The sequence below is a fragment of the Meriones unguiculatus genome, chromosome 1, assembly GCF_030254825.1.
Source record: "Meriones unguiculatus strain TT.TT164.6M chromosome 1, Bangor_MerUng_6.1, whole genome shotgun sequence".
Lineage (NCBI taxonomy): Eukaryota > Metazoa > Chordata > Mammalia > Rodentia > Muridae > Meriones > Meriones unguiculatus.
In genome coordinates, this window is record NC_083349.1 from 178,249,598 (window position 1) to 178,267,398 (window position 17,801).

General features: G+C 47.9%; 1 protein-coding gene and 1 long non-coding RNA gene across 5 annotated transcripts in view; one reads left to right on the forward strand and one right to left on the reverse strand.

Moving 5' to 3' along the window:
• Positions 1-7,966: 7,966 nt before the first annotated feature.
• Grik4 (glutamate ionotropic receptor kainate type subunit 4) overlaps positions 7,967-17,801 on the reverse strand; it is a 426,381-nt gene continuing 416,546 nt past the window's right edge. For all 4 annotated transcript variants that reach the window (XM_060372150.1, XM_060372148.1, XM_060372145.1 and 1 more), the window contains 2 exons: positions 11,852-11,970; positions 7,967-8,742 (listed from right to left, as the gene is read on the reverse strand). In XM_060372150.1, coding sequence (XP_060228133.1) covers positions 8,285-8,742; positions 11,852-11,970 — 577 coding nt within the window. In that variant the 3' untranslated portion in view covers positions 7,967-8,284. The remainder of the gene's footprint in view (positions 8,743-11,851; positions 11,971-17,801) is intronic.
• On the forward strand, positions 8,739-9,580 carry LOC132649081 (uncharacterized). Its single transcript, XR_009587507.1, has 3 exons — positions 8,739-8,843; positions 9,004-9,041; positions 9,169-9,580. It is a non-coding gene; the product is annotated as an uncharacterized LOC132649081 (long non-coding RNA).

The following is a 17,801-nucleotide window of genomic DNA, read 5'->3' on the forward strand; positions in this document are numbered from 1 at the left end:
TATATATATATATATATATATATAGTGAACATTATAGAAGAAAATTGCATAAAAAAACAACAACAGGGAAAAACAGGATTACAGAGTCAGAGTGATTTATCACCAAGCAAAAAGCAGGAGTCCTTGCTGGTGAAAAACTGAGCTAATGTGGCTCTTGCCAAGTCTCTGTCCTTTCTGGAGAAATCCACCCAGGTGAGCTCAGATGACCTGGTGCTGAGGGACTGACTCATCCCAGTTCTGAGAGGAGCAAGGACTTTGCCCTTGACCCTGGAGCTGGAGCCTGGCCTTTCCCCAGCTGCAGAACTCTGGGTATGGTATTTCACCTTCAGAGGCTTTTCTGTCCCAGCCTGGATTTAACTCACAGGGAGGAAGAGGGGCAAGCTGAGAATCACAGGAACAAATGCTTTTCCCTGATAGACCATATGGTTTAAATGCCCGTTCTTCACTGGCCTGCCTTTTCTTCTAAGCTCCAACACAGAAGAAAAGGGCAGCATTTTCTGAACTTGTCAAAATGGGCCAGACCTCCCTTTACAAACACTTGAAATGCTAGGACTATAATTTGCTGTCCTTCAAACCATGATGCTGTTTTCCCATTTTAAAACGGACCACCAGGGGGGAGTAGGTCTTTTCCTTGCGAATACAGAGGACCCAGGTTGATCTCAACTGTTTTGGTAAAGAAGACTGTTTCTGAGCAAGTACCACCTTGATGGACTTTGTTTTTTTTTTTTTAGAATAATGAGGGCAGACAGGAGAAAGCTGGCTGATTTTCTCAGAACAGGCAACTGTCTGGAAGACATGAAGACAGCAGGAAGTAACCAGCCCCTCCTTCCCTCCAAGTAGACCCCTAGCCACCTACAGGTATTGTCTTGCTCTCCCCCATAGGCGTCATGCCCAGGAAGACGAACGAAGTCACATTTTTCCTTGCTACAAATTATTAAGCTGTTCTTGGCTTGGTCGCCATGAATCAAGGGTGCATTAGCATATCCCTGCCACTCACTTTCAGATTTGTTGCATTTTTATGTGTATTTGCTCTCTATCAGATTTGCCTCACTCATTCATGCATTCATTCATAGGAAACTGGGAATCCTGGTGCTCTGCGAAGGAAAAAAAGGCATGTTTCTCTGCACTCTTAAGAGCCGTGCTAGGAAAGGTGGGAGGAAGAAGGGGACAATACAAAGTTGAAAGCTAGAGGGGTCATAAAGGGAGGACCAGAGTGCTTGGGAAGAAAGAGATAGTTCTATCTTGGATGCTCTCACTGAGCGAACAGTATTCAAGCCAGGGATGAAATATGTGTGAACTTTGTCAATGCAGAGCTGGCCCCAGCAGCATGTAGGAACTACCAGAACAAAGGCAGGAGGAACATCTCAGCATCAAAAGATAAATTGCACAGGGATCCTTGAGTAGAGCGGAAGGGAAGTGAGAGACTGTCAAGAGGCTGAAACCAAGGAGAGCCCTCCATTCTCTTCCAACAACAGCAGCTTCAGCGGCTCTGCTGGTCCATTGCACTAACAACAGACTATGGGAATTTAGTTTCTGAATTCTGTATCTCAGTCCTTAGCAAGCTCCTTGTCAGGTTGGTTTGAAGATGGTCTTCTGTCTGGAATGAGAAAGCTATCAACGAGTCTGGGGTGGAGCGTGGTGCTCTGCCCCTATCCTCACTGGCTGCTCAGTCACACCACCTGAACAGATTCTGCAGGGTCGCTCACTCAGGCTGGAGGAACGGACGGGGAGCTTCAGTTGGTGAGGGTGGCAGCAGTGGGTTTTAAGAAATACTTCCTGCGCATTCGTCTGTGTGTACACTGAGTGTAGAAAGACGTTACGCTGAAGGCTATTAAATGAAAACCAAGCTGTTGAGAGCCAAACGTCCATCCCAACTACGTTTCCCAGAAGCACAGGCTCAAGCGCTGAGAGGTTGTCTTCCGGCTCTTAAGAACCAGCACATCTGTGCTACACTGCCACGTGCACCCACACCCGCATACAAATTCTGCCCTCCCACCTTCTCAAACACACATTCACACAACACTGACCCACAGGCAAGAGCTTGCTTTATCTGTGCTCAGCTGCCATATACATCTCACACCCACATATCACATACACTCCAAGCGCTCTCCCGTCATTCACACATACACTAACCGCTCACATCACACCACATTCTTTACACACCACACACACTACACACTCACCTATATGCTTTAAACCCACCGACAAAACCTACTCATCTATGCTAAACCAGTATTCACACATGCCGCACTCACACCTCGCCCCCTCGTGTACGCACTGACGCGAACCTGCATATTTGCTAATATATAAACAGAGAGAGAATGTAGACACATCATATTCACAACACTTTCACATGTTTCATATCTGCACATACCTTACAGACAGGCACGATGACAAAAAAACCTTCATGTGTTTGGAAAACTGCTCTACATGCCACACTCAGTGCGCATGCACTCGAGAGCGCGCGCGCGCACACACACACACACACACACACACACACACACACACGACACCACCACCACCAGGTTTTAGTTTATAAAAAAAATGGGGAGGGAGGATCTGCAAAGAAACATAGCTTGGTCTCATGCAGAACTATTTTTATCTGATCCTTTTAAAGCTAGTCTGAAAGGCCTGTCACGGGAGAGCTGGTTGCTACACACAGTCTCTGGGAAACGCTGGCCTGAGCTGTTCGCCAGCCTGTGACTTCTCTGCTTTGACATTCACATTTGAGCAAGTCTTCACGATTCAAAATGCTTCTCAGTCCACTTAGTACTCTAGGATTACAGATGATGCGGAAACGGGAGTTACTCTTACTTTTAATGGAAAAACCACTAAGAATCTAATCAGAGCAATCCAAGTAGAATAACTTTCCAGGCAGACTCTGTGTGCTACGGGTAACTGTATGGCTTAATGGGCTGAAAGGCGGCTCCATCCAATGTCCCGTGTGTTAGAAATGTGAGGATTTTGTTCCACATTAGTTTCATAATGGCTCCGCATCTTCAGTTCTGTATTACCCCTGGCCTCCAATTTTTAACAGAATCTTTTCATAAACAGCTCAGAGTCCACTCCAGAGGGCTGCTGAGCAGAGCAGCTAGCCTTTCTGCATTCACAGGGTGAGGCTGAGGCTTTTGCAGCTAATCCCACTAGTGCAGCTTAAGGAAGCCTGGAAGGGAGATGGTGGTGAGGATCTCCAAGTAACAGCCCTGGAAAACCATAATGAGCATCACAGGAGAGCCAGATTTCCTCCGAAAGGAACGCTGTGGGTGGGAAGAAAGACAAGGGAGCCACGGCAACCACGGGCTATCTTTTCAGTCACCGGTCTCAGTTAACCACGTTCTCCTCCAAGGGGCACGAAGCAAAGTCTTGATTTCCCAGCACTGGTGTGAGTGTGGAGGCCAGAGAACAGAGAATAGCCTCAAGTGGTGTTCATTAAAAAAAAAAAAAAGCAAAACAAAACACACACACATACACACACACACACACACAACTTTTTAGACAGCACCTCTCACTGCCCTCCAGCTTACCGAGTAGGCTAGCCTGGCTCCCGGGACCCACCTGTCCTCATCTTCCAAGTGTTCCTAAAGATACCAAAGACTTTTTTTTTTTTAATGTGTATGAGTGTTTTGCTTACATGCATGTCTGTACATTGTTTATGTGCAGATGCCTGTGGAGGCCAGAGAAGAGCAACGGATCCCCTAGGACTGGAGTTACAGATGGGTGTGTGCAGCCTGAGAACCAAGCCCAAATCTTCCTCGAGAGCAGAGGGTGCTCTTATCTGCTGTGCCATCTCTCCAGTGCCCCAACTTTTCTTTTTATGTGGGTTCTCAGGCCCAAACTCAGGTTCTCATGTTTGCAAGGCAGGCATGGACCAAATGAGCCATCTCTCCAGCCCCCACCACCTTTTTCTCAAATGTAAATTTTGTCATTTGAGGGTACTGATCTCTGGATTTTGTTTCTTTTGTATTTTTTTTTTCTATAGAATCTAATTTAATCACTTGCCAGTCTGGGGAAACGCTTTACCTCGCTCCACTATCCTCCCATCTCTGTTACCCTCCAACTTCCCTGATGCAGCCAAGGGACAAAGCTGGATTGGGTGTGAAGAATACCAAAGGATGGGCAGGATCCTTCAGCTGGTTCTCTAGCAGAAGAAACATTGCTTCTCTATGTAGTATGGGCTGTGCAAAGTCCAACCTGCAAATTAGATCCTGCACCCTGTCATGCCCCCACTTGAGCCACTGTGCACTGTTCATGGATTCCCTTGTGTGACTCCATGAACCTCTCACCTAGGGGAACATTTGCATGCACACAGTTAATCTACAGCCATATTAGATGCTCAGTTTCTTTATGCCCTTTCTTGGGGCCTTTCCTGCCATTTCTGGTCAGAGGTTGTTTTCCATTTTATCACTCTCATGGACTTCTTCTTTCCTCTCCTAGCAGAAATTCTGTTGTTTGCCTCATGGCGATGCCTGTGTTATTATACTCATTCATTGGATTTGGAAATGCCAATGAGATGTGACTGATTAGGTTTTAACAATAATATCAGGACACCTCTCCCCTTGCTCTTAAATGATAGTGAAGTTGTTGACCATCCAGTTCTAAGACTTGAAGGGTGACCTCCACTCCTCAGGAATTTCCCCTCTTTTGAAAGCATGCCATCACCAGAGGCACATCAGAGGACCCTCCCCCCAAGTTTCCTGCCCCTGAGGATGTTCTCAGTTTGGTTCTGGTCATGTCTGGTGTGTGTGTGTGGGGGGGTGTCCTCCTTTCCTGAAAAGCAGGAGAATTATTCAAAGGTGAAAGCCACTTAAGATTTCATTTTTCTCATGAGCAGGCCTTACAGGAAAACCCCCAGCTTTCAGACACGTCTTTCTGAAAGGATGCCTCCTGTGCATTCTCCAAACAGGCCTCATTGTTATAACCCGAGAGCTGACAGCTAGCCAGGGAATCAGACCTTTCTTATCATTCCCAGACTACTTTGCCTTGCTGTGAACACCGGGCAGATGGGAGGGCTGAAGACCACTCTCTCAAACTGCACTTCAGCTCCACCCTGGCCCTGTATACCAACATGGGATTCCAAGAGAAAATTAAACTCCTTGGAATCCCAAACTAATGAACTTTCACAGAGTGGTCCCAGATGGATTGGATAGCGTGATATTTCGGTCTCACCTAACCAATAAGAGGGCCGCTTGGCAAGTTCCCAGCATGAATATTCTCGCATGAGCACTGGAATAGAGGAAACCAAAAGATTTTCCAACTTCTACATGCTCAACTTACACCCCGCCAGGGTTCTGAAGTGCAGATCTTGTGACGGTTGGGGCCCTGCAGAGCAATTAAAAGAAATAAAGCAAAGTATTATATTTTAATTGATGTAATCTTCAGGCTCCCAGTGGAATCTGCGGTGATATCTGGCTAGAGTTACCCTGGGTATCAGTAGATGACTATTCTGTGAAAGTGCATTTAGGAAGACAAAAACCCCCACAAACCTGAACTCCATTAACATGCATATCCGTTTTGAGGGGTGTATGTGTGGAGTGGGGAGTTGGCTCGGGCTCCCAGAACTGAACATTGAAAGAAGCCACCTAGGCTTCGCTGGGATCTGAACAAAGAGTGGAAGGGCTGGGAAGTGAAGATGAAAGTAGAGAGACGGAGGGGGAGGAGAAGAAGAGGGAGAAGAAACAAGGGAGAAAGAGAGGCAGGGGCAGAGACAGGTGGAGGGTAAGATAATGGGTCCCTGGTTTTATTCTCTTTTAGAATCTCATACCTGGGGAGTGGGCCCAGAGATCACACTTTCCCAACCCAAACAGCTCTCACCCATCACTAACATTTCAGGGTTTAGTTTTATTGTAAATATTCCAGTCGAAGAAAGATAAACAGACAAGAGAAAAACTGCTTTATACAGTACACAGAGTCAGATAGAAAACACAGGATGGGAAAAGAAAGCCAGTGACCAATGGATCAGACGTGGAGACAAACCTAGGGCCAGGAACGGCCGATAGCAGACCCCCGCGGCGACCGCAGGAAGGTGCAGCGATGGTCCCAGGAGTTAAGGAAAGCTGCCCAGTGTCGTCAGTATCCTCGTCACTCCACGCAGGGAGGGAAACAGACATCACAAAGGCTGTGTGGGAACGTTTGCTCCACTAATCCATTAAAAAAAAAGGTTTCCTATTGATCAAGATATCCTGCTCATAAAAGTGAGTTTTAAAAAACGAGCCTTCCTGTCTCAGATGTGATCTGACAGGAGGGATCCCGGAGTCAGAAGCATGGGAAAGGGTTGGGGGTTGGAGCAGTTGTGACACCACGGGGGGGGGGGGGCTGCTGGCACTTGGCCTTCACGTGTCCTTCGCACTGAATCTGAATTTCCCCACAAGGAATGGCAAAACCAAGACCTTAAGGGTCCCGCACAGCTTGCTGCCACTGGACGGTTAAAGAGAAAAGAGAAAAAGAATTCCAAGTCACCCACAAGGGGTCAGTTAGGACTGGCAGGGCATCTCTTAAATGGATCGAGGAGAATCAGGGTTACAGCTTGGCCCCAGGGTGGCAGCTCTAACAACTTGTCCCAGCACAGGGAGGGTGCCAACCTATGCGAAAGGCAGAACCAGGGAATCCGGCTCGTCATCTTCAGAAAAATGTCTTTTTTTTAGTACATTCGGAACAGGAGCCATGTGAAATCAGCTCAACTCAAGGTGGTGGTGGAGGAGGTGGAATTGGTGGTGGCTGTTCATCTCTCCCGGAATTTTCTGAGTTACAATCAGAAATTGCATAGAATTTGTTTTCCATCAACTCTTCCTGGAATTTTGGAGTGACGACACCAGATGGAGGCCAAGCTGCTCCCTCAGGAACCTTGGCCCACCAGTTAGGAGGGCACTCCCATCAGGCCTTGCAAACCTTCTACAGGCAGAGCAGTCCCTGGACACCTAGGGAAATATTGCTAACTCCCAGTCTGTAGCAGACCAGTCAGATACTTCATCCTGAGTCACACAAGGAATGCGACTGCCCACAGTGAGATCTGGTTCCTGGTTTACCAGCCAGTGATGGGTTAAGAAATTCCATTCTCTCCTAGGAGCTAGGCCTATTGCTGGCCACTTAAGGTCTTTCTGTTTCAGACACATTCGGGTATGCTTGGGTACACACACTCACATTCACACAGAACACATGCAGTTGCACCCAGGTTTCACTTCTGGTACCAATATATATCACCCAGTCTGTTAAGAACCTTAGGGGGAACACTTCTCAGACGGCTACTGAGTTCAGCTAAAGACAGATGTGGTTGTACTGGTGGGGTGGCCCTGCCCTCTCTCCTCTCTGAGTAGTTCCTTGCAATGGAAGCCAGGACCACAGTGTGGGAAAATCTCACACACACACACACACACACACACACACACACACACCCTCCCTACTCCTTATACAGTACCCAGCATGCTTTACTCATTCAGTCTTCCTTCTGTTCTCAGAGATGATAATGGGGAAAGAAAGAGAAAAGCCAGATTAACCCTTGAAGCCCCAGGCATTTTAAGGTATCTCCAGGTAGACTACAGACTGGTTTTCTTTCCCTTTCTTTCCTTCTTTCTTTCTTTCTTTCTTTCTTTCTTTCTTTCTTTCTTTCTTTCTTCTTTCTCTTTTTTGGTATTTAAAATGTTGGTTTGATGGGCTTCACCCAAGGCCCTCTACACACAGGGAGACCACCAAACACCACAGGAGGGGAGCAGGGTCAGCACCTCAAACCCTGTGCACCAGTAACTCCAAAGCCGAAAAAAAAAAAAAAAAACCCAAAAACTAATAATAAAATAAGAAGAAAGAACTAAGCCGGGAAAAAAAAAAAAAAAGAAGAAGAAGAAGAAGAAGAAGCAGGGGTCAGGCTTCCATCCTCCAACCCCACACTCCCCTTCCCAAAGCATAAGACAGAACAGAAGCCAGAAGACACAAAAGAAAAACAGGAAAGAGAAGTACATTAACAAAAATATACAAATTCAGAAAAGAACGACTTCCCTGTTGAGTTTAATTTCTTTCTCCTGTAAGAACTAGACCCATGGTACAATAGCCCCTTCCTAGGGGGGGAACCCAAATGATGATGCCATCCGTTTCTTAGACTTCTCTCCTCGCCCCCCCCCCCCCCCGTTACCCAGACTCCATGTTATTTGGGTGTGAGGGAAGGCCCTCTGGGAGGAGATGGGTCCTTGTGCCCACGAGCGACAGCATCTCTGCCACGTGGGTGCAGCGTCTCGGATAGACCCACTCTCCCACGGGGGCGGGGGGATCCAGCTCCTGCTGGGGCGTCAGGCTCTGATCACTTTGTAAAGTGATTGAATCTTGAATCCGGAGAGAACGGTGCTGTGAGGTCCGCCCTCCCGCCTCCCCGCCTGGCTCCGCGGTCCTTCGCCACCACTACTCCGGCTCGCTGCTGTTGGTGGTCTTGTCCCACTCCAGGCTCTCCTCGCTGCGCGCCGGCGACGGTCGCGCCCGCAGGCCCTGGAAGCGGCGGCACTCCGGGCACACGCGGATGTGCGTGCAGCCGCGGGCCACCAGGGCGGCCTCCTGCGCCAGTCTCTGCGCCAGCTGGTCGGGCTCCCCGGCGCCACACAGCTTGCCATTGCTGAGCGTTGCTGTGCCCCGGGGCCGACGCTGCTCCTCCAGGACCGGGGGCTGGGGTGGCAGGCCTCCGGAGCGCCGCCGCCGGGGGTGGATATTGTCCTGGCACAGGATGATACTGCGCAGCTCTGTCACCATCTCCTGACACACGGACACCTGGGGGAGACCAAGGAGGTCACAGAGAGCCACTCAGAGCCAGCCTCATGAGTCTCCTCGTGTCTGTAGGCACGGAGTAGTGGGACAGCCTATATTCTCAGGTGTGAAGATTAAATGATGGCCTCACTCCCCCCTGTTTAAGGCCCAAACGCCCAGATGATGCCCGATTTTTGACCACCTCCAAAGAGCAGGCTCAGCATCTTGGGAAAGACAGGGTTGTGACACATTTCCACTGACGCTGCTTCTTCCTACTCTCTTTAGCGCCTGCCCCTGGGAATTTCATCCGATGATGACCTCAGGTAAATCTGGATCTTGAAACCTACTTAAAACACACTCTCTCCTACATTCGTCTCCCTGGTATTTGAAAAAGTCATCATTTGTTCATGAACATTTTGTCTCTGACCCAAAGATTCCCATGTCTTTCAGCCATCATGCCCAACTGAGTTGTCTGAGCCGTCACGGAAGATTCTGGAAACACAGTGCAAGGAAACAGCCTCTTCCCTATCCTGCCTCTTCTTCCCTATTCTCTCTTTCATTTCCATCAACCAGCACCACAAGGCAACACAGCCTTGACTTCCGTACAGTTGTCCTGAGTGAAGCTGCCAATGCCTGGAGATGATGCACCTGAAACCCACTGAAAGAGACAACTGGGTTCACGGTCTCCTAACTCGAAATGCTCGGCTCCAGCTGTGCCTGAAAACTCAGAATGTTCCGGATTTTAGAAAGGCATTTTAGAGATGCACAAACACTGTGTTATCTTTAACACCTGTTTGAGCGTGATGCTACTTCTACAGCAAAATGTTTGTGTGTTCACAATGGATGCAATGAAGCCCGTACCCATTAGTCAGACTTTGTGGAGGGATACATTTGTATCAAATGTACAAAGGGCTTGGAACATTCTAGGTTTTGGGGATCTGTGGATAAAGAATGATAAACTTGTGTTGATATTGTTATCATCGCTAATATTATATCCACTTTGCAGATGCGTAGGTAGAAGCTCAGGAAACACTGCATCTTTTGTAAAGAACTGACTAATGAGTATCCCTTTTGAGAATTAAAGCTTAAGCTGGTCTAACTCCAAAACCCAAGCATGCTTGGTTGAGTTCTCATCTCTGAGGTCACAACAGCACTCCAGGACTGTGATGGCAGAAGCCTCCTTCTCTTGTTCTATCTATAGGACAAATATTGTACATAGCCAATACAGCCCACTCTTCATTTTAGCTATAAGAGTGCCTGAGAGTCATTGAATTTCAATGTAAATCCAGATCCTGCCTGAGCTCTTGGGAGAAACAGCCCAAGCAGATATCAGCTCATAGAATAAGGCCTAAGAGGCTCTCAGACCTGATTCTAGACCCATCATGTCACTGACTGGAGAGACTCTTGGCAAATCACTAAACCTCTGCGATTCTAATAATTACTATGGCAACGCCCCCACTCCCTGCCGCCACCTGCTTAATCCATTACATGTGACAAGAATATTATAACAGCAGGCACTTTCCGTCCACTGTGGGTCAAGCACTGTGATTTGCCGTGAACAGGGATAACAAGCAGTCCTTACATCCAAGCAGCCCCACGCCTACAGCCACTGCGACACGGCACGCAATCACTTTGTTGCAGTGGTGCTGGAGTGGCTGACGGTTGACTCCGCTGGTCCAGAGTAGAAGGCAGGGGAAGAAATGGGGAAGGTCTCATGGGGAATGAAAGACTCACCAACCGGGCTCACACGGAGCATAGAAACATTTCGCAGCAGTTAAGAGAGGAGCAAAGGGAGAAGGGGCTAGAACTGGAAATAGGTGTATCAGGGGACCCAAGAGACCTGACGTCGAACAAGGAAAAGGACAAGAGAGTCCGGGAATGATGTGTTCCCTTTGGTTTACTGTATGCTGAAGGGCTCAGGTAATGGGCAAAGGCCCTTCCTAGCAGGGGTGGAGAGAAGCCAGGCTGGAATGGGGCCAAGGGCTGAGAGGCAGGCAAGGAAATGGAAAGGAGTACTGTTATCAAATGTCCTGAGGTCAGGAGAAGGATGGTATAAGGCATGCTGATAGTGACATCACTACTCTTTAGAAGGAACAACTAGGGCACAGTCATGGAGTTGGGAGACAGGGTGAGAATAACAGGGGCGAGAGCAGATGAGGAGTGGTGAGATCATGCAGAGGCACTGTAAAGGTAGCGCCCCCTGCTGCAGCAGAGGAGTACATTTTTAGGTGGGGGTTTAGACAGGGACTGGCTACCCTTCATTTCTTGGGGGAGGAGGGAAATAAAATCAAGCTCTCTTCGTGCAGGAGCAGGGGACAGGAGAGTGGGAGACAGTGTGGGAGAAAGATGAGCACAGACAACCAAACGACTGGTAGGCCAATGATGTTGTGGCGAGGTCCCCTATGAGGTGGCACCGCTTAGGCTTTGGGTGTGTCGTCTGGACGGTCAGGAGCTATTTCCCCAGCAACAGTTAAAGGAGGGGGCTTAAGGAAGAGCCACAGCAGAACTGAAAGGCTAATGTAATGGGGGTGGGGATGAGGGGAGTCTCAAAGTGCGATTGACATGTAAGGATTTGTGCATCTTCCCAGGGAGGATTTTGGAGGACCAATGGGATAAAACATTCCTTCCCACAGGTGCAAAGTAGATATTAACCAGGCCTCTAAGCCACAGCTAGAGACCTAAACTTATTAAAAGCCCTAAAATTGAAGATGAACTTCTTGGTTCCTCTGAGTTGGAATATCTCTGAGGGTTTTCACCTGTACAGTAATAACACAGTCAAAATGGAAGCTCTGAGATATCTCACATGAGTAACCTGGGTACTTCCACACATGCCCCCAGTATTATAGTAAGGTCTGTTGTTTATAAAACATCTTTCCTCTCATTATTAATTCGCTGGCTGTGTCAAAGGAGAATCTGGATTCCTTTTTGTGGTTGCACAATCGATATATGACAGTGTGTACTCAGATCTTTTACTCTGGAGACTGAAATTTTTCCCACTGTGCTATCCTGTGTACCCTCTTGAGAGCATTCCACAGGTCCTGTCTGAAATGCATGCAGAAGCCCTGGAATTTGACACTGCTGTTGGGGGGGGGGGTATGCTATTGGAAGCTTTCAGAAGACTTTGGAAGCTTACCTCTGATGCTTCTGAGTGTCTGAGAGTCCATAAAAACTCCAGCATAGCCATAAAAATGGCCACTATTAAGCCGCAAATAAGAACCACAAAGATTCCACCAATATTCTCCATTCCTAGGCCTAGAAGAAAGTAATGAGAAGTAAGTTACTTTGAGAGAGTGGGAAGATACACCACAATTCAAAGCCACTCCAGCAACCAGAATCAATCTTGGAGATGGTCTCCCAGACTCATTCCTGGAAGAGATTTAATTCCTCATTGGAAAGAGAAGCAGGATGGTTGCGGTTAACTGGGGCAGTGAAATCTAGCTGAAAATGTAGGGGGCTGGGGAACCCACAAAATGGTAGTGGGCTGGAGGCTGGGGATTATCTTAAGGGAGGGTCTCAGGGCCAATCTGATTCAGCTCATAGTGACACCAAAATCACTCAAACCATGACGTGTCTAAGAAGCTGTTCTTAAGTATGTGTTTTGGGACCTAAGGGTAAGGAAAGAACCCCACTCCCCAGAGCCAGAGTACCACTAGTGGGCCGTCCCTAAACTGAAACTCTGAAACCTGAAGCTTCTGAGCACGTGCACCATGCTAAAATAATTTTAGATTTCAAAGAGCTTTAAATGTTAAATTTTCAAGTCAGGGAATGCCAAGCAAGTCAGAATTCCAAAATTCCAAATCCCCAAGCCCTGAAATAATCCTAGATCTGAATATTTCAGAGAGGGAACTAAATTCTTATTAAACTTATTTGGAAAGTAAGACTTTTTACCCCCGCTGGACTAGTCTATCCCAAACTTGGCTGTTATCAGAAACTCCTGGAAAAGTTAGAGCTCTCCAGTCCTTCCCCAAGACCTACTGAATCATTGCTGAAGATGGACTCTGTATTTTATTATTATTTCTTACATCTATTTATTTGTGTGTCAGTGTGTGCACTCATACATCCACACATACGTGCGACACAGCACACATGGAAGTCAGAGGACAACCTTCTGGAGTAAGCCCTCTCCCTTCTACCATGTAGGTTCTGGGAATCAAACTCAGGTGAGGATTGACAGCAGGCATCCTAACCTGCTAAACCATTACACTGGCTCCAAAACTCTTGTGTTTGACTTACCAGGTGATTTTTCCCCCCAGCTAGCCAGGCCTACAGCTAGTTCGAAATTGTTATTTTTGAAGGCATTTATGCCTTTTTTTAGTTCTTTAAAGTTGGGCCATACCCTCACTGCCTAGCAAGATATCTGAAGATATCTTGATGCACATTTGTAGAGTGAGTATGGCCTTTTCATATGGAGCACTGACGAGTTTAGCTGCATAATTGGATGCTTTCTTTGGCTGTGGGGCAACCAAACTTAGAGAAATGTAAGAAACACATGAGATGTTTGATTGAATGGGGTCCATAACCACAGATCCAAAAGCTTCTTTCATCTAGGAAAATGGTGACCAGGAGGCTTATGTCTTGTGCTCTTTGATTTTGTGTCTGATCTCTAGTTAGGTTGTCACGGAGCATGGGGCTGTGCTGTGGTTTTGCATCACGTAAAATGCTCCACAGAAAGGAACAGGGATTGGATGCTATCTCCATAGCTTGGAAAGCAGAATATCCCTACCTGTCCATTTCAAATGCCTCAGGTTTCCCACCACAAAGACCCAAGTGGGTGTCTGTCTGTTTTGGTTTTATACAACACAGGTGTTTCCCCTGACGGTCCACTTCCAGTAGGCCTGAGGCCTCACATACCTATACCTCGAGTGGACCATGCACTCTGATCTGCAGATTCACATGGTCAGTAGTTCCAGATCTGTACCAATCAGTGCAGGGGCCTCTATCTTGATTAATCCAAAACAGAGGATCTTAAAAATAGAGAAGGAAAATACCTTGGGTCCATTTAAACACCAGCCTCTTCCACCTTGGCCACCAGGGACAGAAGGCATTTAGCTATAAAAATATCAGGATCCACATGGATGGAGGAATGGGACAAAAGGGGCCTCTGAAGAAAGAATGAGCATGTCTGAGGGTCTGGCTGGGGTTTGCAGGCTGGCACCCCAGCTCATGAATACGGAGTGGTGAGAGGCAGGGCATTGCCACAGCCCATGAATCCTCAGGGCACTAGCTTCTCCAGCCAGCCCAGGGAAGAGAAGTGACTTTAGGGAGAGCAAGGATGGCCACCTGCCCAGGAGTCCTAGGCTGATTTTGGGACACTCCAAGGTACCTCCATCACTTGAAGATGGACCTATCTGGGATCAAGAAAAAGACTGGGGCCTCCTAGGAGAGCTCTGCCCTGCCCTCCTGTTTCTGGAAGGAATGTTTCTCCCCTATGGTTCTCATTCTGTCATCTGTACCCTGGCTGCAGGGAGTTGGGCACCTCCCTGTCAGTCACCTCCTGAACCTTTCCATCTTTCCCTCCCCACTGGCTCTTTTCTGTTCATGTTTTTCCTTTCCCAGACTCCTGACTGCTCCAATGCTGTCCACTCAATGCCCACCCCCCACCTCTATCATTGTGAAACTGCTGAAAAGAGTGGTCTATATCAGCATTATTTTAAGAAACTCTAAAACGCATGCATTTGGAGACTCTGTCCCACACAAAAACAGGTAGAAGAAAATGCCCCCAAACATCTTACAATTAAATGCATCTAATTTCTTTTCTTCTGTTTTTATGGGGCAGAAAGAAATAGTTAATTTAAAATTGGCTGTGATCTCTCAGCCATCACTGTGCATATAAGGGAATGTTTGCAAAATGAGAAAAATCTAACCCCAAAATTGTGTCTAAATGTGATACAGTTCTTATGAATATTAAATTTAAAAATTAATGAAGTTGGAACAATGTTCCATTTTGGAGATATTTAATTAAACAGGTCTTAATTTAATTTTGTAAGTTTTCTTTGTGCATTGGGAAGCCAATATTTTTTTTTTCAGACTTCAAACATAATTTTGAACACCTGAGAAGCCTTTAGGCTCTGGACACTACACCTGAAGAAGAAAATGAATTTATCAATCTGCACTTGCTTCTGCTAGTCCTAGTTAACCAACGCTCCTGGCATGTGATGCTGTCTTGCTCCTCTGAAGTCACTCTCCACGTTTTGCTTTTCAGCTCCGGGAACTTGCCGAGGCTTGATCTCACACAGCCTCTCTTATCATAGGCCACTGCCAATCTCACTTCCCTTCTTGCCTCTCTATAAAGCCACTGCTTCTCTTCCAACCTCGCCAGTCCCCTGGGCTTGCTCTGGGTTTCTTGCCTCTCCTCCAAGCGCTGGCTATTGATTACCAAGTCCTGCTGGCTTTATCTTAATCTCCTTCTTTCTACCCATCCTGCCATCTTCCTGCTCTAAGTGTTCCCCAAGCCTTGCCTGGATCTTTTCGAAATGTAAAACCTGTGACAGCACTGCTAGCCATACAGAGCTGTTTGCATTTCCATGCTCCTATCAGTGTGCTACTCCTTGGGTCTGAAAAATTACCTACAGGCTCGTGTATTGGAGCAGTTGGTCTCCAGCTAGGGGCATCATTTGCAAAAGGTTGTGTAAACTTTGGGCTGTGGGGCTCAGCTGGCAGAAATGGGTCATTAGCAGGGGAGGCCCCCCTGGTTCTGACTGGCCTCTTGACGCTTCCTGGTTGGCTGCCATGTGAATGTGTGCTACTTCAAACACTGGAAAGCAGCAGTTCCGAACCTGTGGGTCGTGACCCATTTGACAGGCTCTATCTCTTAAAATATTTACATTATGATTCATAACAGTAGCAAAATCACAGTTATGAGGTAGTGACAAGAATAATTTTATGGTTGGGGTGGGGGTCACCACAGCATGAGGAGCTGCAATAAGGGGTCGCAGCATTAGGAAGGTTGAGAAGCACTCCTTTAAAGCTTCGGTGGGATGAACTGTGCCTTTGCCTTCCCTCCACCGTGAGTAAAAAAATCCCTTGGAAACTAAAAGTCAAATTAAAATCCTCCTTTCCACAAATGTGTCTGTCAGGTTATCTGTTAATAGTGATGCAAAAATAACTAGTCCACTATCTGTGTGGGAGACCACCATGTCTCTCTCTCTCTCTCACACACACACACACACACACACCACACACGCACATGCACACGCACACACACACATACACACACACACACGCACACACACACAAACACACACACCTGCCTACCATACCTTTTGTCACTGAACTCTGGCCACTTCATCTTGGTGGCTTATCTGACCACACACAACTCTGTCGGGGCTACTGCTTATATACCTCATAGTAACGCGCTGTGCCTCATTCCGTTTGTGCTCACACAGTAATCATGGCGGTTAAGTTTATGTGTCTTATTTCCCATTAGACTAAGTTCATCGGGAAGAACCAGGCCTTGTGGAACTCTATCCCACAATCATGGGATATGGTCCGTAAGAAGTGCTGTAGAAAAAGAAAAATGACCAGAGGGACTGAGGAGGTGGCTGAGCAGTTGACACTCCCGCCTCGAGAGCAGGAAGGCAGAACCCCAGATCCTGAGAACCCTATGTCAGCCCCCTGGGTGTGTGGCTGCTTGCCTGTGATTCCAGCCCTACGAGGACCACACTGCCCAGCCAGACTAGCAGTATGGGTGAGCTTGAGGTTTGACTGAGACACAGCCGTAAGAAGGAAAAAGTAGAAAAATGATCAAGAGAGGCTCTAGGTTAGCTCTGGGGCCTCCACATACACACACGTGCAGGTACTCATGCACCTAACTCATGTGAGCACACACACACACACACAACACACACACAAACATCCATGCATAGCACATAGGCCGACACACAGAGTGAAGAAAAACAAATGATCAAGAAGGGAAAAGATAGGCAGCCCAGGTGCAGAGGCCTACAGTTGGCACAGCTCCGGATCTACGCCACGATCCCCATCAAATGCCGTGTGTGCTGTCAACTGGGCAACTCTCTGTGAGGGCTCCAGGCAGGTGGTCCGGACTTTCTGAAGGGGGCAGGGCACTGATGGGAGGGGAAGAAGGGAACACGTGGCCTGTGCTGGGATGACTTTGACTCTGATTTGCTCTGGATAAATTTTCAGAGGGAGCTGAGGTCTTAGTAGGGCGCCCCTAGAGGCCATGAGCCACCGACAGCTCCACTCTTTCTCTCCCAGCTTCTCCACCTTCACAGACAACCTGTTAATCTTGGTGGTTGGCTCCAGCGGGCCAGCTCCTGGCTGGGCAGCCTCTTCTCCCTCTTCAGAGTGAGGCCTGTGTACCAGCCGCGCCTTTAGGAAGTTATTAGGAAGTAGAAGTGGGAATGGGAATAGATTGCTGGCGGAGTGAGAGTTGAGGAACAGATGGGGCAGGGAGGGGGAGGGGCACATTCAGAGAGTGAGGCCATTCTGCTTAGCACTGCCATCAGTCATCCCCCTGCAAGTCTAATGCCTTCCACAGCACACAGCCATTCATCAGCAGGGGCTTGGGATGCATCCGCTCCAGGCTGCAAGGAACTGGCCGCCGGTACAGTCGCCTCAGCACCTGAGAGAGGGGCCAGGAAGTCCTGTAGTCACTGCCTCTGTCTCCTCCTGAACACCCCAGACTGTATGCAAGCCACCTAGACAGATGGCTTTAAAACTGGGGTTTCCTCCCGACGCTCTGAGCCTGGCCCTCAGCTGTGCTTCGGCAATCAGCACGCATTTGCTGAAAGAGGCTCAGGCTCCCCTCGCAAATCCCTGGCTGGTGAAACTCTAACTCCTGCGTCACTCACAAATACAAATACTAGCTCCCAGGTGCAAACACATGATTGTCTTTGTCTCCGGAACTATGAAGGGGGAGCAGACACCATTAAGACTACTGCTGTGAAGAGACCTGAATCCCACTCACCCACCTGCCCCTCCTTCCTTTCTGCCTAGCTGAGAATCGCTTATTAGATTCCGGCAGACTTAGCTCCCAGCCCTGAAAACCATCACTGAGGTCCAAGTAACAGTGCATCTCCCTGAACCTGAGACACGTTGTCCTCTCTTGGAACAATGGTTTG